Source organism: Megalops cyprinoides, chromosome 21 (assembly GCF_013368585.1).
Source record: "Megalops cyprinoides isolate fMegCyp1 chromosome 21, fMegCyp1.pri, whole genome shotgun sequence".
NCBI classification, from domain to species: Eukaryota; Metazoa; Chordata; class Actinopteri; order Elopiformes; family Megalopidae; genus Megalops; species Megalops cyprinoides.
The window spans coordinates 9,171,038-9,190,125 of NC_050603.1; the positions used below are offsets into that span (position 1 = coordinate 9,171,038).

Sequence of the window (19,088 nt, forward strand, 5' to 3'; positions counted from 1 at the left end):
CTTCTTATTATTGTTGCCATTATTTTTAATTTAGTCCTGTCAGTCACCAGGCAACTATATCCCAGCGGATTTCCTGCGCACAACTTATGTACATAAATGAATACAAATGCAGTTAATAAACAATAATATTGCTGTCAACAGTAATGGGCATCATTTGCCTTACCATATCACATGATGCCACGAGCACGTAATCATTATGTGCCACGATCTTGTGATGTCTTTACCTGTGACCTCACTGCCCCCCAGACTGACGCATCTCTCCTCTCTCTCCCCCAGGAGAGCGCAACCAAACGAGCAGCACCGAGCGCGCGGGTTCGGATGGCGAGGATTCGGACGGCTTGGAGGATGAGGATAACGACGGGGAGGACGAAGACGAGGACGACAGCCAGGCGGAGTCGGGCCTGTCCACGACGCCTTCGGTCTCTGCCAGCCCGCAGCACCTCCCCGCCGCCCCTCTGGACGCCCTGCCCAGCGCCCTCCTGGCCCAGATGTCCATCTCAGGGGCCTCCCCCGGCCCTGGCTCCGGCCCTGCCCCCCTCTCCTTACCTGCACCCCCCGTCTCTGACTCTCAGGCCTCAGACACGGAGTCCGTGACCATGATGAGCCCCGTCTCTGTGGTCTCCCCCGGCCCCGCCACTCTCTCTTTCCCCCCGCCGGCGGTCTCGGAGTCCCACGGCTCCGACACGGAGTCCGTCACCATGATGAGCCCCGTCTCCCCATGCAGGCAGATGTCCATCGACTACCCCGATGTTGACGCCCCCATCAGCCCCCCTGCCCCAGGCAAGGGCACTAAGGTAAGACGGATGTTTTCTCTATCCATTCTCTCTCTCTTTGTCCATTTCTCTCTCTTGCCCTCTGTGTCTTCCTCTCTCCTCTTCCCTCCCCTCTCTCTGCCTACCTCACACGTAGAACTACATTTTCTACATTCTCATTTTTTCCTCATTGATTCAGCCACCGACTGACTGCATTTTCTCGCAGAACCAGCTGACCATCGGAGGCAGCCTGAGGGTGTATTTGCTCAGCGTTTCCATGTAAATGTAAAACCTGTCTGTCCCCCGCCCAGGATGCCCCGAGTTCCCCGCCCCCCCAGCAGACCGGTGAGGCGGGCGTCCCCGTGGACCGCAGCACCCAGACCACCCTGCTGCCGGCCTCTGCCTACGACCCCCCGGGGCCCCTGCGCTTCCTCCCGCAGACCCAGATCCAGGAGCACGGTGGGTCGGCGCACACCCACCTCTTCAGCCACCTGCCGCCGCACTCCCAGCAGCCCCCTCGCTCGCCCTACAGCATGGTGCCCGTGGGCGGCATCCAGCTCGTCCCCGCCGGGCTGGCGGCGTACTCCACCTTCCTGCCCGTGCAGGCGGGCCCCGTGCAGCTCACCATCCCGGCCGTGAGCGTGCTGCACCGCAGCGGCAGCCCCCTGTCCCCGGCCGACTCTCCCCCCCGCCCGGACGCCCCGCTCGCCCCGCACGCGGGCGTGGCCGAGCCCGTGGGCGGAGTCCTGCCCTGCTTCCCGCTGGGGCAGGTGAGTGTGGCCGGCCTGCAGCCCCTCGGGGCTCCCCAGGCTCTGCAGCCCCTGGGGCTGGAGGCGCTCGGCGTGGTGGGGGTGGCCAACGCCGGCCTCCCCACCACCCAGCTGCTCCCCCAGCCCGGCCTCGCCCTCAAAACCCTGGGTTTGCAGGTGCTGGCTGCCGGTCCCGCCTCCCAGGGCGTGCCCAGTCCCCAGACGCACGTCTCGGGGCTTCAGATTCTAAACATCGCCCTGCCCACCCTCATCCCCTCGCTCAGCCCCCTCCCCGCCGCCCCCCCCTGCCACGCAGAGCCCCCCGCCGGCTCTCCCGGTGCCACCCCCACCGCCACCACGTCCCCCCAGCCGGGCCCCGCGGTCCAGGTTTCACAAGAAGCGCCACTGCACGGCGTGCCAAGTGCGGGAGCAGCCGCCGGACTCAGTACGGAGAGTGCCGAGCAGGGGAAGGCCACGTCACCCCCGCTCCCGTCTTCGTCCCCCAGTGGGAGCGCTCCCGTGGGGGGGTCCAGGGGTCAGGAGCCACAGAAGCGGCTGGCGTTCGCCAAGCGCCAGGTGACTGTGGAATACAACGACGCCTCAAGCGACGACGAAGACAGACTCGTCATCGCCACCTAAACGCCCCCCAGTTTAAAGCTTTTCTTTCTTTCTTCCTTTCTTTTTTTTTTTTTAAATGCTCTGTCACTTTGTAAAACTGAAAACACTTAAAAAGGATTGCATCTCTGCGATTCGTTTTTCTCTCAAAGCACATTTTCTGACATTTCATATTGTATGTGCAATCATAAATGATGACCAATCGCTTTTTGTTTTATTTTAAACTTTTTTTTGGACAGCTACAGACAATTTATTTCTTTTATTTTTGTACATGTTGTAAAGACAGTTGTGCCTTTTGGAGTATCTGTATATAATTCAGTACAATCTAGTAGTTACTTGTGTTTATTTAGAGAAAATGGAAGCAAAAACAAAAAGTGGAGGAAAATTTTTATTTTGAAAAATTAATGTCAATCAGAAATTTATGGAAAAATAAAGTATATATGTTGCACTGATAAATGTACATTTCTATGGTTTGGGGCAATGTTTCCATGTAAAAATGTTGTAGTTTGAATATTTATTGTATTCCATCTCTGGCCATGATCCATAGGTCTGTGTAAAACGGTAGCTTCGCATTGTGGTATCTATTACGAGCTGTACCAGTAAAACTTTGTTTACAAATGTGCACATGCTACCTGTGTCTTTTTATTGCACCTGAAACACTTAAACATTCACGCAGTCTTGGTGGAAGGCTTTTGCACATGCACATGCACAGTCTCCTACAGGCTACTCAGATCCAACCATCAATCCAAGAAGGGCTCTTCTCTGTACTCCCTTTGCCATCGCAGAAATGCATTATTCTCACCAATAACAAGAGCATTTCTGCGGACCAATCAGAACTGCAAGACTTTGGAAGGCGTTGTCTCACCTTATAGGGCAGTGTCACATCCGGTAGCGAGGGTGACAGCGTGCGCGCTGCCTCTCCAGCCTTACGGTGTGCGAGTGGAGACACCTAGAGGACAACAGCTGTCATTGCGGAGTGAGGGGGTGTAGCAGGTGGGCGTGACGGATGTTGCTAAGCTACAGCGGGCATAAAGAAAACACTGCAAAAGACTGGAATGGTGCGTGGAGAGAGGGAATCAGGGTAGCATTGCGCTGTGAAGAGGCAGATCAGGGACCAAAGGAATGCGGTACCATGAGCACTTAATTTTTCTTCTTCCATCCAGTAGGAGGACATTTATTGCTGAGATTAAAACTCCTATCCATTTTTTTTTATAGATGTGCGTAGTCCCTTCCCTTCACCATGAAGGAAATTAATCGCGCAGCCAATGCTTGAAATAGTTTCATGACAGAGGGCTGCAGCTGACAGCTTCATCGGGAATGTCAATGTTGGTTGTGAGGCAGCTCGAGGTTTCGTAACACCGTTCTCTCCTCTGGACAGGTGGAAGGAGTCTCATGCTGTCGTGATATGGCATATTCAACAGTCATAATGGCAACTCTTGTCCATTTAATGTCTGGCACGAGTAGGGTTGTATTTTTCTTGATTAAACCACACTTTCTGATGAACGAGCGCAAGCAGGTCTAGGCAGAGATCCCTTTCGTATAATATGTTCTGTTTTGGGTGGTCTGTTACGGCGGCTTCAGGGACGAGGGGTTTGCTCTTCATCTCAACACCCTGGAGAGGCAGGACCCGATCCTGCAAGTTACAGCCAGTGCCCAGCTGGAATCAGACCTGTCCTCAGCAATAGGGGGGTTCCGATTCAGGAGCACCAGGTTGATGGTTCTCGGTGACGGCCTCTTGGGTTAGATATCGCGGCAGTGTAGCATAGTGTAGTGGAGCAGGACTTGTCAAAGACTGCCAGTTCAATTTCCCTACTGGAGTACTGCTGCTGTACCCTTGGGCGAGGTACTTAACCCACAGTTGCCTCAGTAAATATCCAGCTGTATAAATGGATAACATTGCAAAAAACTGTAACCTATGTAAGTCACTCTGGATAAGAGCATCTGCTAAAAAGCCAATAATTTAATGTAACAATGTCACCCTCTCTATCTGGGTCCAAAACGGCACAGTGTTACATCACATGCTTGTTGCAAAACCAGCACAACACTGCGTTTTAATGCTGTCTGTGCCCCTAGAAGCATGTGATGTGTTCAGAGCTGAAACATGTTGCCATAAGAAAAAGGGCAGCTGTGTAGCACAGTGGTAAGGAGCAGAACTCATAACTGAAAGGTTGCCAGCTCAATTCCTTGCTGGGGCACTGCTGTTGTACCTTAAGGTAAGGTACTTAACCCAGAATTGCCTCAGTAAATATCCAGCTGTATAAATGGATCACGTAAATATTGTAACATATTTAAGCTGCTCTTGATAACAGCACCTGCAAAAAATGGCAATAAGAAAAAGGGAGATGAAGATCCCACATTATACGTGTTTGCTCTTAAGAAAGGTGAGCAATGTGATTTTGCAAATAATGTGCCCATGTTATGTATGAATGCATGTATGCGCACACACTCAGCATATGTACGTAAGAAGGCCATGCTCAAATGGGTGAAATCGTCTGATAATGCTAAAACACTCTGAAAAAGGTAGGATATATTTCCCCCTGCTGGCCACAAGCTGAAATCGTTAAGGAGCGCGCGTGCCGCAGCCCTCTCACATTGCGCCAATGGACCAAATGATAACACATTAACACTAAAGCATAATGCTGGGTTTTTTCTCTTTCTTTTCTTTTTTGGCTTATATCCCGATTTAAAAACGACATCTGACAGAGCTCTTCCACCGTGAGGCAAACGGTGACCAAACCCCCTTTCCCGGGAGACAACGTTTTAGAGAAAAGTGACAAGCACAACTATTTTAATCTGCAGAAGTATTTCTAATGATACAATGCAACTAATGCATTATGTCAAGTTTAAACATGCGGTACTGTGAAATTGGTGCGCGTGTCACGCCTTGCACGTACCTGTAGGGCGGTAGGGCGTGTAATTCTTCACTTTAAAATTACATAAACGTATAGAACATCAAGAGCATGGACTTTCATTCTTTTTACCTTCCATGTCACGCACATTCGCATAGAGAGGGGGAAGTCGGGAAATCCAGGCAATTACACCGCGCTGTTTAGCTGCCTAACAATTTATCTGTGGACGTACTTTTCACTTCAAACGGTTTCGTCCTTTAAGATGAAACCATTTTACCAGAGCATTCCGACCGATTGCTCCGAGTGAATTCAGGTATATCGAGTAACACATTTTCACACGCTCGGCGAAAATAAAAAGTAAAAGATGAAGTATAAAGTATATATGAACATTACCAGTCAAAACACATTTATTCATAGAAGTGGTTTTCTTTATATTTACTATTTTGAACATTTAGAATAATAAGGACATCAGAACTATGAAATAACACAAATGGAATTATTCTGTGGCCAAAAAGTGTTAAACAAATCAACACTATTTTATTTTATCCTTCAAAGTAGCCAAAAAAATATTTTCCATACATAGGCATTAACTTCACTATCTATATTTGTCTAAGAAACTAATTTCAAGCATTTAAATATAAGTCTTCAGATCAAAATGTCTTTGAATGAATGTTTCCCGTTATCTTGATCAGTTGTGCCCAATTTCTTTGACTGGTAGGCCTACTCTGCGTGTGCGTGTGTGTTTGTGTGTGTGTGCGTGTGCGTATACACACATACTTCATCTTTTTTCCACACTGGGATGCTACCTGAATAATGAAAATTCAGCGCGCCGCCGCTTGGCGTCTCCAGCCGTCAGGCTCTGTACATGCAAAGTTCTTATCTTGTTCTGCAGGCTGCTTGCTTGTCGGTGACTTTTAACAAACGGCATTGTCTAGTAAAAAGTCAGAGGACAAAACTGTTTACACGCGGCTGAGGGGGGAGAGAGAGAGGGGTGTGCAGTTGCGTATATAAAAAGGACATTGCGACCACAGCAGCGGAATCACAGACAGAACAGCCCAAGGGGAAAGGCTGTCGTACTCAAATTTATTTTAATAGGCGGTTTTTTGTTGCTATTGTTTTCTTTTGATTTTCACGTATTTTGCTGGCTTACAGTCACCTACATTTTGTATGGAATATTTTCATTTTTTTCCAGAACACTGAAGAGTAGAAGAGGCAACAAATCAATCTGAAGATCAAAATGGAATTGCGCATAACTTTCTCAGTGATATATATCATATTTTCTGGGTGTTTACATACAGGTAAGTTATAGCTGACGACTGTGTCTCAATAAAAACCGACCATTCGACCAAGGGTGTTTTCATTTTTTATACCTTTTAATTTTGTCATTGGCATTTTTACAATTCCATAGTACACGAATTACATATTCAAGTACATGAACGGTGCATATGAAACTGCACAATTTGTGATTCTGTCAGTTTTCACTCAAGTAAAATATACCTTCAAGAAACTAAAAGAATTCTAATTTTCTTAAAACCGTGCTGATATGTACAATATATTAATGCGTATTCTTTATATAATCATACGCAGTATGGATAACTCTTGGAATCTGATACACGCCGTTAACAAATTTGGCATTCTTTGGATTCCCACGCCACGGAGCATTACCTGAGCTATATTAGTCAAGATACATCGTCAAAGTCTACCTCAGTGATAACTCTTGAACATGTGATAATTTTGCTTTTCGTGCTCTCTGCATCACCAGTGACCCCGGCACCGATGAGCGAGGAGACAGCGTCAGTGGCCACCACCAGCCCCTCCGCGCACCACACCAGGACAAAACGATGCTCCTGCGCGACGTTCCTGGACAAAGAGTGCGTCTACTTCTGTCATCTCGACATCATATGGATCAACACCCCAGAGTAAGGATACAGCACCCCATTGCTGATTATGAAAACATTGTATTGTATTGCTTCGACAGTAACAGTTGAAATTTGAAAACTAACACTAACTGTTGTTGTTCGTTTTCCCCAGACGCACCGTCTCGTACGGACTGGGAAGCGCTCCAAGAAAGAAGCGCTCGCTTGTGAAACCCTTCGTCCTCAAGCGTACTGAGCAGAAACCTCGCTGCAAGTGCGTGGAGAAGGAAGACCGCACCTGCGCGACGTTCTGTCAGCAGGATAATCCCGCGAGGTACGGGGAATCGCCACAACTTTACAGAATTGTGAACATGCTTCTGAATGAAGCATATATTCCAGTGTCAAAATGTATGTGCTTGAAAATATATAATACCATACCTCAATACTGCTAATGCCTAGGCTATATTGCAAAATGTATATTTGGCAGTTGATATGTCTTACGGTAAAAGCTTTCACAAACATGGAAACCGCAACAACTCATATGTTTTCAGTATACGACAATGCCATGGCATATTGAAGATTACATGGCAATGTTCCATTTTTAAAATGTAACATTTAGGCGATTAGTTTTTCGCAAGGCACTGTCTCTCCTCCGCCTACATTCCTGAGGTTAGTGCAGCTCCTTGTTATTACAGAGCGCAACGCCTCTGATGCTTTTTGGTAAAGTCCAGTCCAACTTCGTGCAGTTAGCAAACAAAGCAATTTGACTTGCAGAAACAAGTTCCTATTCTTATTCTATTCTCTCCTAAAACTTTTTTCAGATAAGGTCGCTTCTGTTTTGATGCGTGTTGTACGCGCGTACTCTACCGACGGACAAGCGGTGATTCTCACGCGGTGCGCTTTCCAATTCTCAGGTTGCGGGCAGCGAAACTTCCCACCCAGGGCAGCGACTGTGCCGCGTGGCAGTGCGTGTTCAACCTGCAAGCCAGCAAGAGGGAGATTAAAAGGTAAGAAAAAAATGTCCTCCTGGAAAGAAGAGAAAATACCTGAGTTCCATTTGCAGAATAATTGTACAAAGTAATTACAGCCTCATGTCAGGTGTGTCTCAAGTGAGGCGTAATCTTTAGAAAGCACAATTTACTGAAGTGTAGGAGATAGTGAAGCAGAGGCACGCCGCTCTCAAACATCAGCCACAGCCTTTAAATGGGAACGCTGAGTGGTCGTTACAGCGCAAGCTAACGATATAATGAGAAAGAAATGGCCTAGATTAAAGGTATAAAGACATTTCAAAAAACCATTTCACCCTTTTAAAAACCTTGTGAGAAATTCCAAGTGGTGGCAGATGACAGGAGATTTCAGAGGCCCTTGAAGCTGATTATGAATACTGAGAGAAGGCAGCATCACATGGTCTAACTTCCATCATGTAGAATCTTGTTGAAACGCTAAACCCAAACGTCCATGGCGCCTGTGTCTGTTATTTTGACAACTTAATGAAATGAAAACATATCCTGCAATTTGCAGCTCGTTTCATTTTCACGTCAGGCTTCGGATGAAAGTGGGGTTGATTGACTGGAAAGGGACAGTGATGTCCTTACCAAATCTAGCGGTGTGATATTCACCACTCTGTTCTTACTGTAGCGGTACAATATTTTAAAGTCTCTTCTTAATCTGAGGGTACGATATTCATGGATCTATTGTTAATCTAGTGGTAGGACATTCACCACTCTCTTCTGAATCTAGTGGTAGAATATTCACGATTCTTGTATTAATCCAGCAGTACGATATTAATTGTACTGTCTCTACTGTTGCTGTTGGATAATCGGAACTTGTTTCTTACTCTCTCTCAGGGTGGGAGACAGGAGCTCGAGAAGCAAGAGGCCCTCAGCACGGAGGAGCCCCCGGGGGGCGAATCGCCGCCGCTGGGCTCGGGCGTGGGAGGACGAGAACGCAGCTTCCTAACGAGTCACAGTCGCCACCACACTGCTTCGCCATGCAAGGGAAGAAGACCCTCTGTCCTTGGGCGCCCCCTGCTGGAGACCCCTTGTTAGAATGTGGAGACTGGAGTCATGGCCCCAAGAGTGGGAACGCATCCCTACAGAAACCCCAGGATATGGCCCGCGCTGGGACACCCCTCATTGGTCGGATGTGATGAGGGCAGCCGGGGCTGCACAGCTGGGCAGAGGCTCCTCTGATCCATTGCCTCTGGATCACCGAGGCAGACTGCTGGCTCCAGACATGGGATGGATTTACAGGACAAGGTGCACAAACACCTGCATTCCGCTCACCGCAGCAGCCGGTAGCAATTACCTGTCAAGCTCCACCCATGAACGACAAGCCTACCTCTCCCATGTCCGACTGTAACTTGGAGGTGTCCTTTGCTATAGCCGCCATTTTCCTTGGACTCTGTCTTCTAATACAGCCTTTCCAGACAATGGGGAAGAAGCAGTTACTGTAAATGAGAGCTCCAATGCATGGTACAGGGTGACAAAATGTGTAATGTAAGAAAAACCATCACCCCCCCCAGGCCATGCAGGAGTTCTCTGTATTCACACTGGGAAAGAACAGATGATTTCTGACAACGTGACAGGCCAAAGACTGCCTCCACTGGAAACGGACCAAATCAAGCTGAGCAGCCAATAATTTATCAGACACCTGTGGGGATGTTGTCTGAGTTTGTTTGAGGTTTACCTTTTCAGCTGCAGATACTCCACCAACTATGTCCATGACACATCATTCCAATATGGCTCAGAGGGGGTTTTTCCTAATTTCATCTCAGTTCTATGTTGTCTTAAATACATACCTGTATGTGTTTTCTATACACATTGTATAATGACTAAGAAGTGAGATGCCATAATAATTTAATGCAGATTCATATATCCTTTAGCTTTGTTTATCCATGTTAAATATGCATCTATTTCTGGCCACATTGGTCTGTGAGTTTTGCTGTGTCATTTCTGTGAAATGGCTCTTCAAAATAATGCCACAAAAAGGCTAATTGTAGTAAATAAAATATACTGATTATTTAATCTCCATCCTTTTTCTTGTTTTATTTCCTGTAAACTGAGTTCCCAGATTTTTAAAATTATTTTTCAAATCAATGAGTTCATTTGTTTTTGACAAAATATCAGCCAAGTCAAGCTTTGGGATAAAATCAACAAATGGCAACAAGTTTTACAAAGGTCAAGAGTTAAAGGGACCCACTGACAGCCAGGTTGCATTCTGAACCTCGGGCAGTTTTCGCCCTCAGCTGCAAACTCTTGCGTCAATTTTGGAATTAGGGTCATTACTTGGCGATCTGATCTCAGATCAGTAGTTTGTATTTCTGGGAGAAAGTACCCGCAGGAGATCTCTGATCAGAACCCAGCAAGAGGGCACCCTGTGTGATGCGCTGAGCACTGATACGAGATCAGAGTTGCTGAGGGGAGGAGGGAGTAAGCAAGCGGTCTGGAATGTAGTCCTACACAGAGACATGGATCAGTGCTGGTGTTGTCCTGAACAGGCAATAACTCATAGCCAGGAGCATGGAGGGCGCTCTTAAGGGCTTTAAGCAAAGAGACGTCTCAGAGGATACCTCCATAAATCACGGGAGAAAAGGCAAGGCAACTCTTTCAGCTCTTACTGTTTGAGAACTTCTGTACTCTGAGGAGGTCTTTTGCAGGATTTTTCAACCTCTTCAAACTGTGTGATAGAATGATCGCACTAAACCATTTCAAATTCGACAGCTAGATTCAAATGACCCTCGTGGTGAGATGAGTAGAGCCATCTCTGTAATCTCTGCAAGAGATAGAAGGATACGATCTTCATAACTTAACGATCCTTGGGCTGATCTGGTTGGACAGCCCAGTGCATCCATGGCTGAGGTCACTGTACCATGGAATTCTATAGGTTTACTATAAAATTTACTTTTGTTCTATGGTGCCCTGCATTCAAGGCAATGCGTCACTGATGAGTATGTACTCCACAACAGGTGAAACAAATGACCTGTGTGATCAGTGCCTCTTGGAGGAACCTACTTATAGTATTTTCCTACCAAATCTAGAGACATTTAAAGCCATCAAGTAGCATTTTTATTACACTTTTATTCTTCTCCAACATATAAAAAATAACTTTCAGTTTATGCGTTTACAGCATCCAAGTGCCCAAAATGTACATAACGTGTAAAAGTCTGTCAATGTGTAAGAATCTGTTATCAAGATACATCTCCTTATGGGAACACCCTAGTGCTACCCCTGGCAGCTTCTGTCTACCTTTACTTTTTTGGAGGGAAATCTGGCAACTTACTGCTCTGAAGAGCTAGAGTTGCTCACGGAGTAGACAAACATGCTGACCTGAAACATCTGCCTAAACATCTCTGCAGCCTTTAAAGTTTCAGGACCTTCCCGTCTTTCCTTCCAAGAGTCCCCTGACCTGGCCACTGCTGGGAAGCATAAAGGCTATTACTTCCAGCTCCTGTTCTCCAATCGATGTTACTCACGCCTAAGGAGTCACCTTTGACCCGGTCCTTCCTCCACAAAACACCGTCACCTCCAAACACAGAAGCAGATATCCCTAATTCCCAGTAAAATCTCCCCTGTTGTTCCAAGCCCGCTCCCGCCATTGTCTGGGGAATTGAGTGACCCTCTTTTGAGCCCCCCTGCCCCCGTGTCTTCCCAGAATTCTTAGAGGTCTGACTGTCGCCTGATTATGACCCCTGAACCAGAAGGCGACAACTAAATTAAACCTAACTGTTAAACCTTAAATCTGAGTCTCTCGAAAATAGCCATTTCACAATGCATGTTTCTTTCAAACAAAAACCTGCTCAGAAATATGTTGCTGTCGTTCAGTCACTGCAGACACCGCTTCAGCTTAAAGTCTCTTTTTGTCAAGGATATTAGGTGCTAGAGAGGAGCGTTGCTATTACAAGAACCACTTACTAAGCATATTCATCAACTGATGGCAAAAATTAATCAACCGCAAAATGTAACTGACTGACAGCCCTGCAAAGTACACCAATCTGTCACCAACACACAGACATACAGCAGACATATGCAGCGCACTCAAGCAGAAAAAGAAGACACTTTCAGAAGAGTTTCAGAGGACACCCAAATCCCTCACATGTTTTAAATCGCTCTCTTAACTATTATGTCACTCCAGCCCTACTCCCGTCTGACAGCCGCAGACCTGTTCCTACACGTAGTAGAAAAAATTCATTGCAAATAAGAGAGGGGGAAAAAAAAAAAAAACATTTCCCCGCCAGGCCTGGAAGAGGGAAGAGCCCCTCTGTCTACCCTCAGTCCTCTTCGGGACAAACTATTCGTTTATCCCCCAGACAACATGCGGACGTGACGCTGACTCCCTGCTTCATGGATATGATAATACGAAAATGACATCAGTGAATCTTCACAGCATATTTAGAAACTGATCTCTGTCCCCCATCAGTGTGAGCATCCCTGCGTCTGGCTCCATTTCCTCCTCCTCCCCTGTCTCATTTCGCAGACTCTCTCTTTCAGGGAAACCGACAACGCACAGCACAATAAAACATAACGGTAGAAAAGGTCCAGTGTGCTGAATGGGCAAACACAGGACTGTACAAGGACCCTTTGGAGGGCTGGGGCTCAAAGCCATGAAAAGGGACATTAGAAATTTATTGAATGATAAAACCAAAAAAAAAAACAAAAATAATGATGAATAGGGATTTCACAAAATCTCTACAGTAGCATTAATCTAGAACAATTTAACAATGTTACATGGATTAAATATGGTTAAAAAGTTAAGGCACTATGGGACTGGCATGGTGAATTAAGAATCAAAGGCTGAAAACCAACCTTAACCAACCTTAAGGTTATCATTTAAACCTAGGTTAGCCTGTGAATATCTTAATCATATCCTCATCTTATCATAAAAACCAACTTCTCGCTGGTTTGGCAGGTTGTTTTTGTTGGGATTGCATTTTTGACACCAGAATAAGACAACAAAATATTAATATAACTTAGTTAGCTATCTGTGTGGTTTTGCTCATTTACACCACATGAGCTCTGTTTCACATCTGCTGTCTGACTTGATATAAGTAGGTTATTCTTGCCCTTAAGAGTTAATCCTGGATCAGAATCAAAATTGATGGATTAGCCGTATGATCAGGGTGGGTCCCACTGGTCTTAAATTTGTTGACAAGGGCAGAAAGCACCTGGAGGTCGGACGTGATGGTAAGTTATAGCAGTCTTTATGAGAGCCTGTGGGTCCTGATGATTATGGCAATCTACTCTCTTCCACAGCCAAAGCAAACAAAGGGCCTGAAAGAATGATATTGAGTTTATTTGATGAAAAATGCGCGTTACAGGAGGACGTGACTTGGCTCGGAGAGGTGGTGGCGGCGGTGGCGGCGGTGGCGGCTTGAGCACGTGCAGGGATGAAAAAACAGCTGACAGGCCCCTGCGTCTCAGCACAATGCCATTCCACCCAAAGCTACGCTCCCCGTCCTCTCACGTCCCCCTGAGACGCTGCCAACTGCGTAGTTCATTAGTCTCTGAATAGGTCCAGCTCAAACACAATGGCTCGTTGCGCCGCGAGGAATCTCGCGGGCCGACAAAGAATGCGGCAGGAACAATGGGCTCGAGGCGAGAGGTACGTCAGAAACGGACGAGGGAGGCAGACATCTCTGACGTCTCAGGCCGCCGCAAACCGAAGAGCGTCTACACGCCCCGGCATTCATCTGAGACAGCCGGGGAGTCGGGCAGTCACAGATTCCTGCGCCGCGATCACATGACCTGGGGGATTAGGGTACAGGTATCCTCTGAGCTGCCAAACACAGAGACGTCCTCTTGGCAGCGGGGTCGCTCTGGAATCGTTCAGGTATGCTGCCGCAGGTGCTCGCTGTTTAATTGGCCTGATGTTGTTATTCCATCTGGGGCACGACGATAACGCACTATTCACAGTCCCCATTATCAGTATTTGCGCCTGTATCACTCAACGCGGTGTCTTGTTTGGGGACACACTCTTCTCTCAGCTGCGCCTCGAGGTACAGTTCCACGAAGCAGCCGACGGTCAGAAAAGCATTACGAAACATACCCTACATTCTTCCAGAATTATTCTGGGGAAGAAACTGGTTGTAGCAAAGGGTGATTTAAAAGGAGTTATACCTTTACTGTTGGGAAATAGGCATTTTGAATCCAATCCAAAGTAAAACCTTGTCTCCAACTTCTTTGCTTTGTACATAAAAACTTATAACTGCAAAAGTACGGTGTGAACATCCAAGGTTCTGATATTATCAGAGAAATAGAACACACTTTTGATCATAAATGACCATTTGTTTTGACCTGAGCACAAAATAGTGATAATTTTTGACTCCCCCCCCCCCCCCCCCCTACACACGTCGTTATATGTGTCATATATAACAAAAGTTTTAGTTATGGCCAGTTCTATGTGTGTAACACTATGCACACTGTACATTGCAGATTGTAGAATTATTATGTATATGTATATACTTCTATATATTTTTAGCTGTGTGCAAGTTCAGAGAGCTCAGCATCTTCAGACAGGGAAAGGTTTTCACGGAGCACAGGCGTCTCTGAGGAATCTGCCCCAGGTCATCATATTTCTGGAGCTGGCGCATCACACCACAGTCTAAATCACACTCTAAATCTTGGCTGTGAAAAAGAACGCCCTGCTTAAAAAAAAAAAAGAAAAGAAAAGAAAAGCAGATAGAGTCTGACCTCATTAAGACCTGTGACCAATATCTCGCTCCCTCTCTCTCTCCTCTTTCACACAAAGTCTTCCATGGAATAAGAGAGTAATCAAATCAATCATGCAGGCACAGTACCATCTGAGTACCCTCTGTCACCAAGCCACTGTTTGCACTGTGGTATTTGCGGGCTGGTGTTTGTTTCTATTGCTAGGCAGGTGGAGATTAAAGGTTTTCTTTGCAGCCTCAGTTCAGCTGCAAAAGAAAGTACAATACCGAATGCCAACGAGGTAATTACTCAGAAATAAAATACCACAGCTCTATCATAGTGCACAGAAGCACAATCAATCATGTTCAGACCACCATGAACTTACATGATTCGGTGCAAGTTCTCTTGTATTCGCTGGAGAGGATCGGCCATTTCATTTTGAACAGGTAAGTGTTATGTGCTAATTTAAATTAATATATTTATTCAACATTAATGGTTATATGTTTTCAAAATGACTCTGCTGGAGATGCAAGGTTCAATGGTTCTCTAGTCTATATTCCAAAATAGGACTTAATTACGTAATTCAGCCCCATTGATTGGATGGAGAGAGAGACACTATTCCTACTATATATAAATATATAGAGTACATATTAATTTACACCCCGACTAAATGGGAACAATAATATGTAAAGAAAACACGTTGCATCTTTTTAACGATTGTTTTTTTTTATGATTACACTTTAATCTTAACAGCACTGCACACATAAATGTCAGATGTGAAAATGCAATCATGTGTTTTCTCAAATGAAATCCATTGTGTGCAAACAATACAACTTTGTTCTGTGTGGTGCTACTTATTTTAAAATAATAATTAAAAAAATAAGCAGGAAAAAAAAATTCCAATATATTATTTTTCCCTTTATAGGATGTTTTTGTTCCTGCTTAGTCAGGGGTATAAATAAATATTGAGGGCCCTGTATAAAATGGTCTAATATTGACCCAAGGCATTCCAGCCGAGAACAGACATGGCACACCCTCCCTAACCCTGGCAGTGCCTGCTGCTTCTGCACACTCAGGCCTGGAGCTCATGTTTCTGCAGGATTACTGCCAAATGCTAATCCTATGTGTCAGCAACCATTGTTTTTGCCGTTTCTATTTTTTTTTTGTTTGTTTTGCCCCTTTTGTCTTCTGTTGTTCCAAATCTATCGTTTACTGGTTCGAATATATCATCCTGGCCTGCCCCTTCATATTCTGTTTGACAGGTTAATCTCATTGTTCATATCTACACTTATTGCTGTTACAATGTTGCGTTAATGAGTCACTATGGCGTCTGGGAGATGCTTCGCTTTGTTTAGTTTCGTTTCTAGTTAATCAGTGTGAGGTTTTCTGATGTACATGCAAATGTATGCAGATTTGACACATAACATCCGCAGATGACGTCAATCACATCAGAGTTAGGGGAGACCCCCAACGCAGCAAGATACTGCAAAGGCTTCAGGCCAGAATCATCTTAAACGTTTCTGTCTATGGGATTCATCCAATGGGTATCGGCGCTGACTTACACCTTAAAGGTGATTTGGGTCTAATCTATGAAGCCATATCTACTGTACCTGGTCTCAAAAAAGGTGAGATTCAAGCACATCATCTTGAAGGTTTGACACAACACTGTAATTCTGTCATTTACTTCTCCGTGTGTCTCAGTAAATATTATATGTAGACCTCTCTGTGTGTTTTTGCAATAAACCTGTTTCTAAGCAGTAACTCTCCGTCCATGCTGTAATTAAGTCTCTGTGCAATAAAACACTTGTGACCACAACTCACCAGACAGGGAACACTGCCTCATTAAAAATTACCATATGTGAAGAAAAGGCAAACTGACTAACACAGTATATCACATTGACTGTATAAGTGAAATGAGTCAGCAAGAAACTGCACAAGTCTCACACACATACACATCCTATGAGTGGAGATAATCTAGGATATTTAATGTAAGTCTGTTATTGATTACATCTCCAGTTTAAAGCACATGGGTGTGACACAGGATGAACAAGTGGCCCAACGCAGGCAAGCCAGCTAACATGAGTGACATGTGGCATTTTAGCATAATCCTTGGCAGTTACACTCACACTCACACTCACAATTTCAATAGACATTTCATGCTTGTGTAAGTCATGTTTACCTTACTTTTTGTGTGGTATGTCTCATGACAATACTAAGAATCTGACCTCTGCATGGGGGCGTGTTTCTCTCACAGGTTCACAATGTGTCACTTCAACTTCCTGTTGTCCCTTTTCTCCTTCTTTTAGAGGTAATTTCGGTGCTCATTCCCCTCAGTGGAGAACAGTGGTCTGTGGCTAAATATCTCCAGAGCACCCAATACAACCCTGAAGGTGTGTCACTTTTAGATACATCAGAAAGCACAGGGCCACAGTCACATCATCCAATCAGGTGATGTAGGGAGGGGGGTATTCCCCCTACCTCGGAGAGCACGGAGCAGGGGTCAGACAGGACCTGCTCATTACATTATTTTTGTTGCTCATTACATGCATTTAGCAGATGCTCTTATCCAGAGCAACTTCCAGCACAATAGAACACAAGCTTATCTATTCAAGTTCAATGAGCAACAGTGTCAGACCAGGCTAACAACACTCGCAGACCAGTGAGTGTGAGCATAACACCATTCAAGCCCTACCACAAGTTAACTTGTACAACCTGACTAGGCAACAGAAGCCAAGTACACTAGAATACAGAATCCAAAATACATCACAATACTACAATGGGCATCAGTTGTAGACATTGCAGGTGTTAGGAGACGGGGACTGAGGTGAAACTGAGATGCAGTCTGAAGAGGTGGGTCTTCAGTCTGCAATGGAAAATGGCCAGGGATTCCGCAGTCCTGACCTCCGCGGGGAGTTCATTTCACCACTACAGACGGAGACTCTGTTTGAGAGGAACCACCCCATCGGGACAGGACAGTCAGTTGCCCTGTAGATGCAGAGCGTAGCAATCTTGACGGAACACAGGGTTTGAAGACCGGTCAGTAACCATTCCGGTTGAAAACGACCAACGGTCCGGGTTTGTTTGGGGTCTTTTGTTCATGTTGTGCTTGTAGGGGTGTTTTGGCTGGTGCTGGCTGACACCGGAGATGGAGTAATGGTGTTTTCACAGTGAAAGGTGAGCATTCCTTTCCCCCAACCCAACTGTCAGGCCTCCGGTCCTAAGGCCCCTATTCTCCCCCCCCCATCGCCCACTTGACATTACATTCCTCCCCTCCCAGAAAAGGACACCGCATTCACATAAATATGGTACATTTCCCGCCTTTCAGAGAGCTAATCCCCCGCTCTTTCCCCTCCATACCCCTCCTCTCACCACACTCCTACCTCGGCTGGAGGTGGGCGGGGCAGGTGGGCAGAGGGGGGCCTTCATGGTAGCGTGACCCCAGTAAGCTGCCTGAGATCAGTCTTTTATGGGGATCAATAAACTGACCCATGACCTCAAACAAGAAAGAACTAGCTCTGAATGGCACACAGCCAATCAAGTTGCATCGGAGCAACATGCCCTTTACCAGGAATTTTCTCCCCGATTACCTTTTTCCACATCTACCCTAGTTAGATTTGATAAGGCTTGATTAAATTGGATTAAACTAAATCCTTGTGTGACCTCGATAAATATGTATTTACTCTGTAAACACACAGATACGACTGTGTACCTACATAGTAACCACTCTGTACATACACACTGTGGACATTGCACAAGCCACAAAAAGCTTGAAAATGTATTATTATATAACTTTGTGTGCGTCTGTATGTCACAGAGGGATGTCACAAGCCTTCTTGGTGCATGCACCTTTATGTGGATTCTGATTCACTGCTATTCCCTATAGATTAGGTCAGTGGAATGATTTGGGTGAATTTAATTCCTGGATCTGACTTTCTGTAGTAAAACCCTCAACAGTACAAGACATGCTGTTGGCAAAGCAGGTGGTTTTAGTGAATGCTGTTACATGAGCAGGTTTCATGGAAGCTGAATTAAGTTACTGCTGGTTAGATTATGAGTTGCACACCTGCAATGTGTACGATTATAGCAAATGTTCTGATTCCCCTACATTCCTGCATGGCTCACTGTGTGTGTGTGCGTGTGTGTGTGTGTGTGTGTGGTGGAGTACTTTAGTGCTGCGTGTGTGTGTTGAGAAGGTTGAGAAGGCTGTATGAGTTTGACTGGGTTTGTTATCTGTTATAATGTGGCTGATGAATTGATTGTTGAATAAAACTGAATTGTTCAGTAAAACCGAATGTGAAAGTAAGCCCTCCGCCCCCCCCCCACCCCCCCCCCCCCCCCCCAGGCAATCAGAACACCGATAACATCCACCCCAGACACAGAGCAAGCCAGTGTGCTGATATCTCTGCTGAGAACCTAAACAAATCAGCCCACACCTGCAAAAAACAGGGATCTATTGAAAAATAATCAACATCAAGGAGCAGAGTGACCCGACAGTCATGATTATTCTTTTGGGTCATAAATAACATTCTGTTCTTGATTCTGTTCTTGTGTCTACTAATACACAGGCATATGGATACCAAATAGCTGTAATTGATAGTAGTTATTAATCGTTACCTTATGG

The 19,088-nt window shown here is 45.7% G+C and overlaps 2 protein-coding genes across 2 annotated transcripts in view; both read left to right on the top strand.

Annotated features, from left to right (window-relative positions):
• Positions 1-2,140, top strand: part of hivep1 (HIVEP zinc finger 1) — a 39,488-nt gene extending 37,348 nt beyond the window's left edge. The window contains exons 8-9 of the mRNA XM_036516144.1: positions 277-794; positions 1,064-2,140. Of these exons, the coding sequence (XP_036372037.1) occupies positions 277-794; positions 1,064-2,140 (1,595 nt within the window). The remainder of the gene's footprint in view (positions 1-276; positions 795-1,063) is intronic.
• Positions 2,141-5,951: 3,811 nt separating this feature from the next.
• edn1 (endothelin 1) lies at positions 5,952-9,772 on the top strand. Its single transcript, XM_036515947.1, has 5 exons — positions 5,952-6,263; positions 6,728-6,884; positions 6,997-7,155; positions 7,736-7,828; positions 8,669-9,772. The coding sequence occupies exons 1-5, from the start codon at positions 6,203-6,205 to the stop codon at positions 8,778-8,780; spliced, it is 582 nt and encodes a 193-aa protein (XP_036371840.1). The 5' UTR covers positions 5,952-6,202; the 3' UTR covers positions 8,781-9,772.
• Positions 9,773-19,088: the final 9,316 nt, after the last annotated feature.

Bases quoted from the DNA above. Each gene is read 5' to 3' on its own strand.
- edn1 (XM_036515947.1), top strand. From the start codon at position 6,203: ATGGAATTGCGCATAACTTTCTCAGTGATATATATCATATTTTCTGGG. The intron at 6,264-6,727 runs GTAAGTTATAGC...CTGCATCACCAG, and splicing joins TTCTGGGTGTTTACATACAG to TGACCCCGGCACCGATGAGC. The intron at 7,156-7,735 runs GTACGGGGAATC...TCCAATTCTCAG, and splicing joins CAGCAGGATAATCCCGCGAG to GTTGCGGGCAGCGAAACTTC.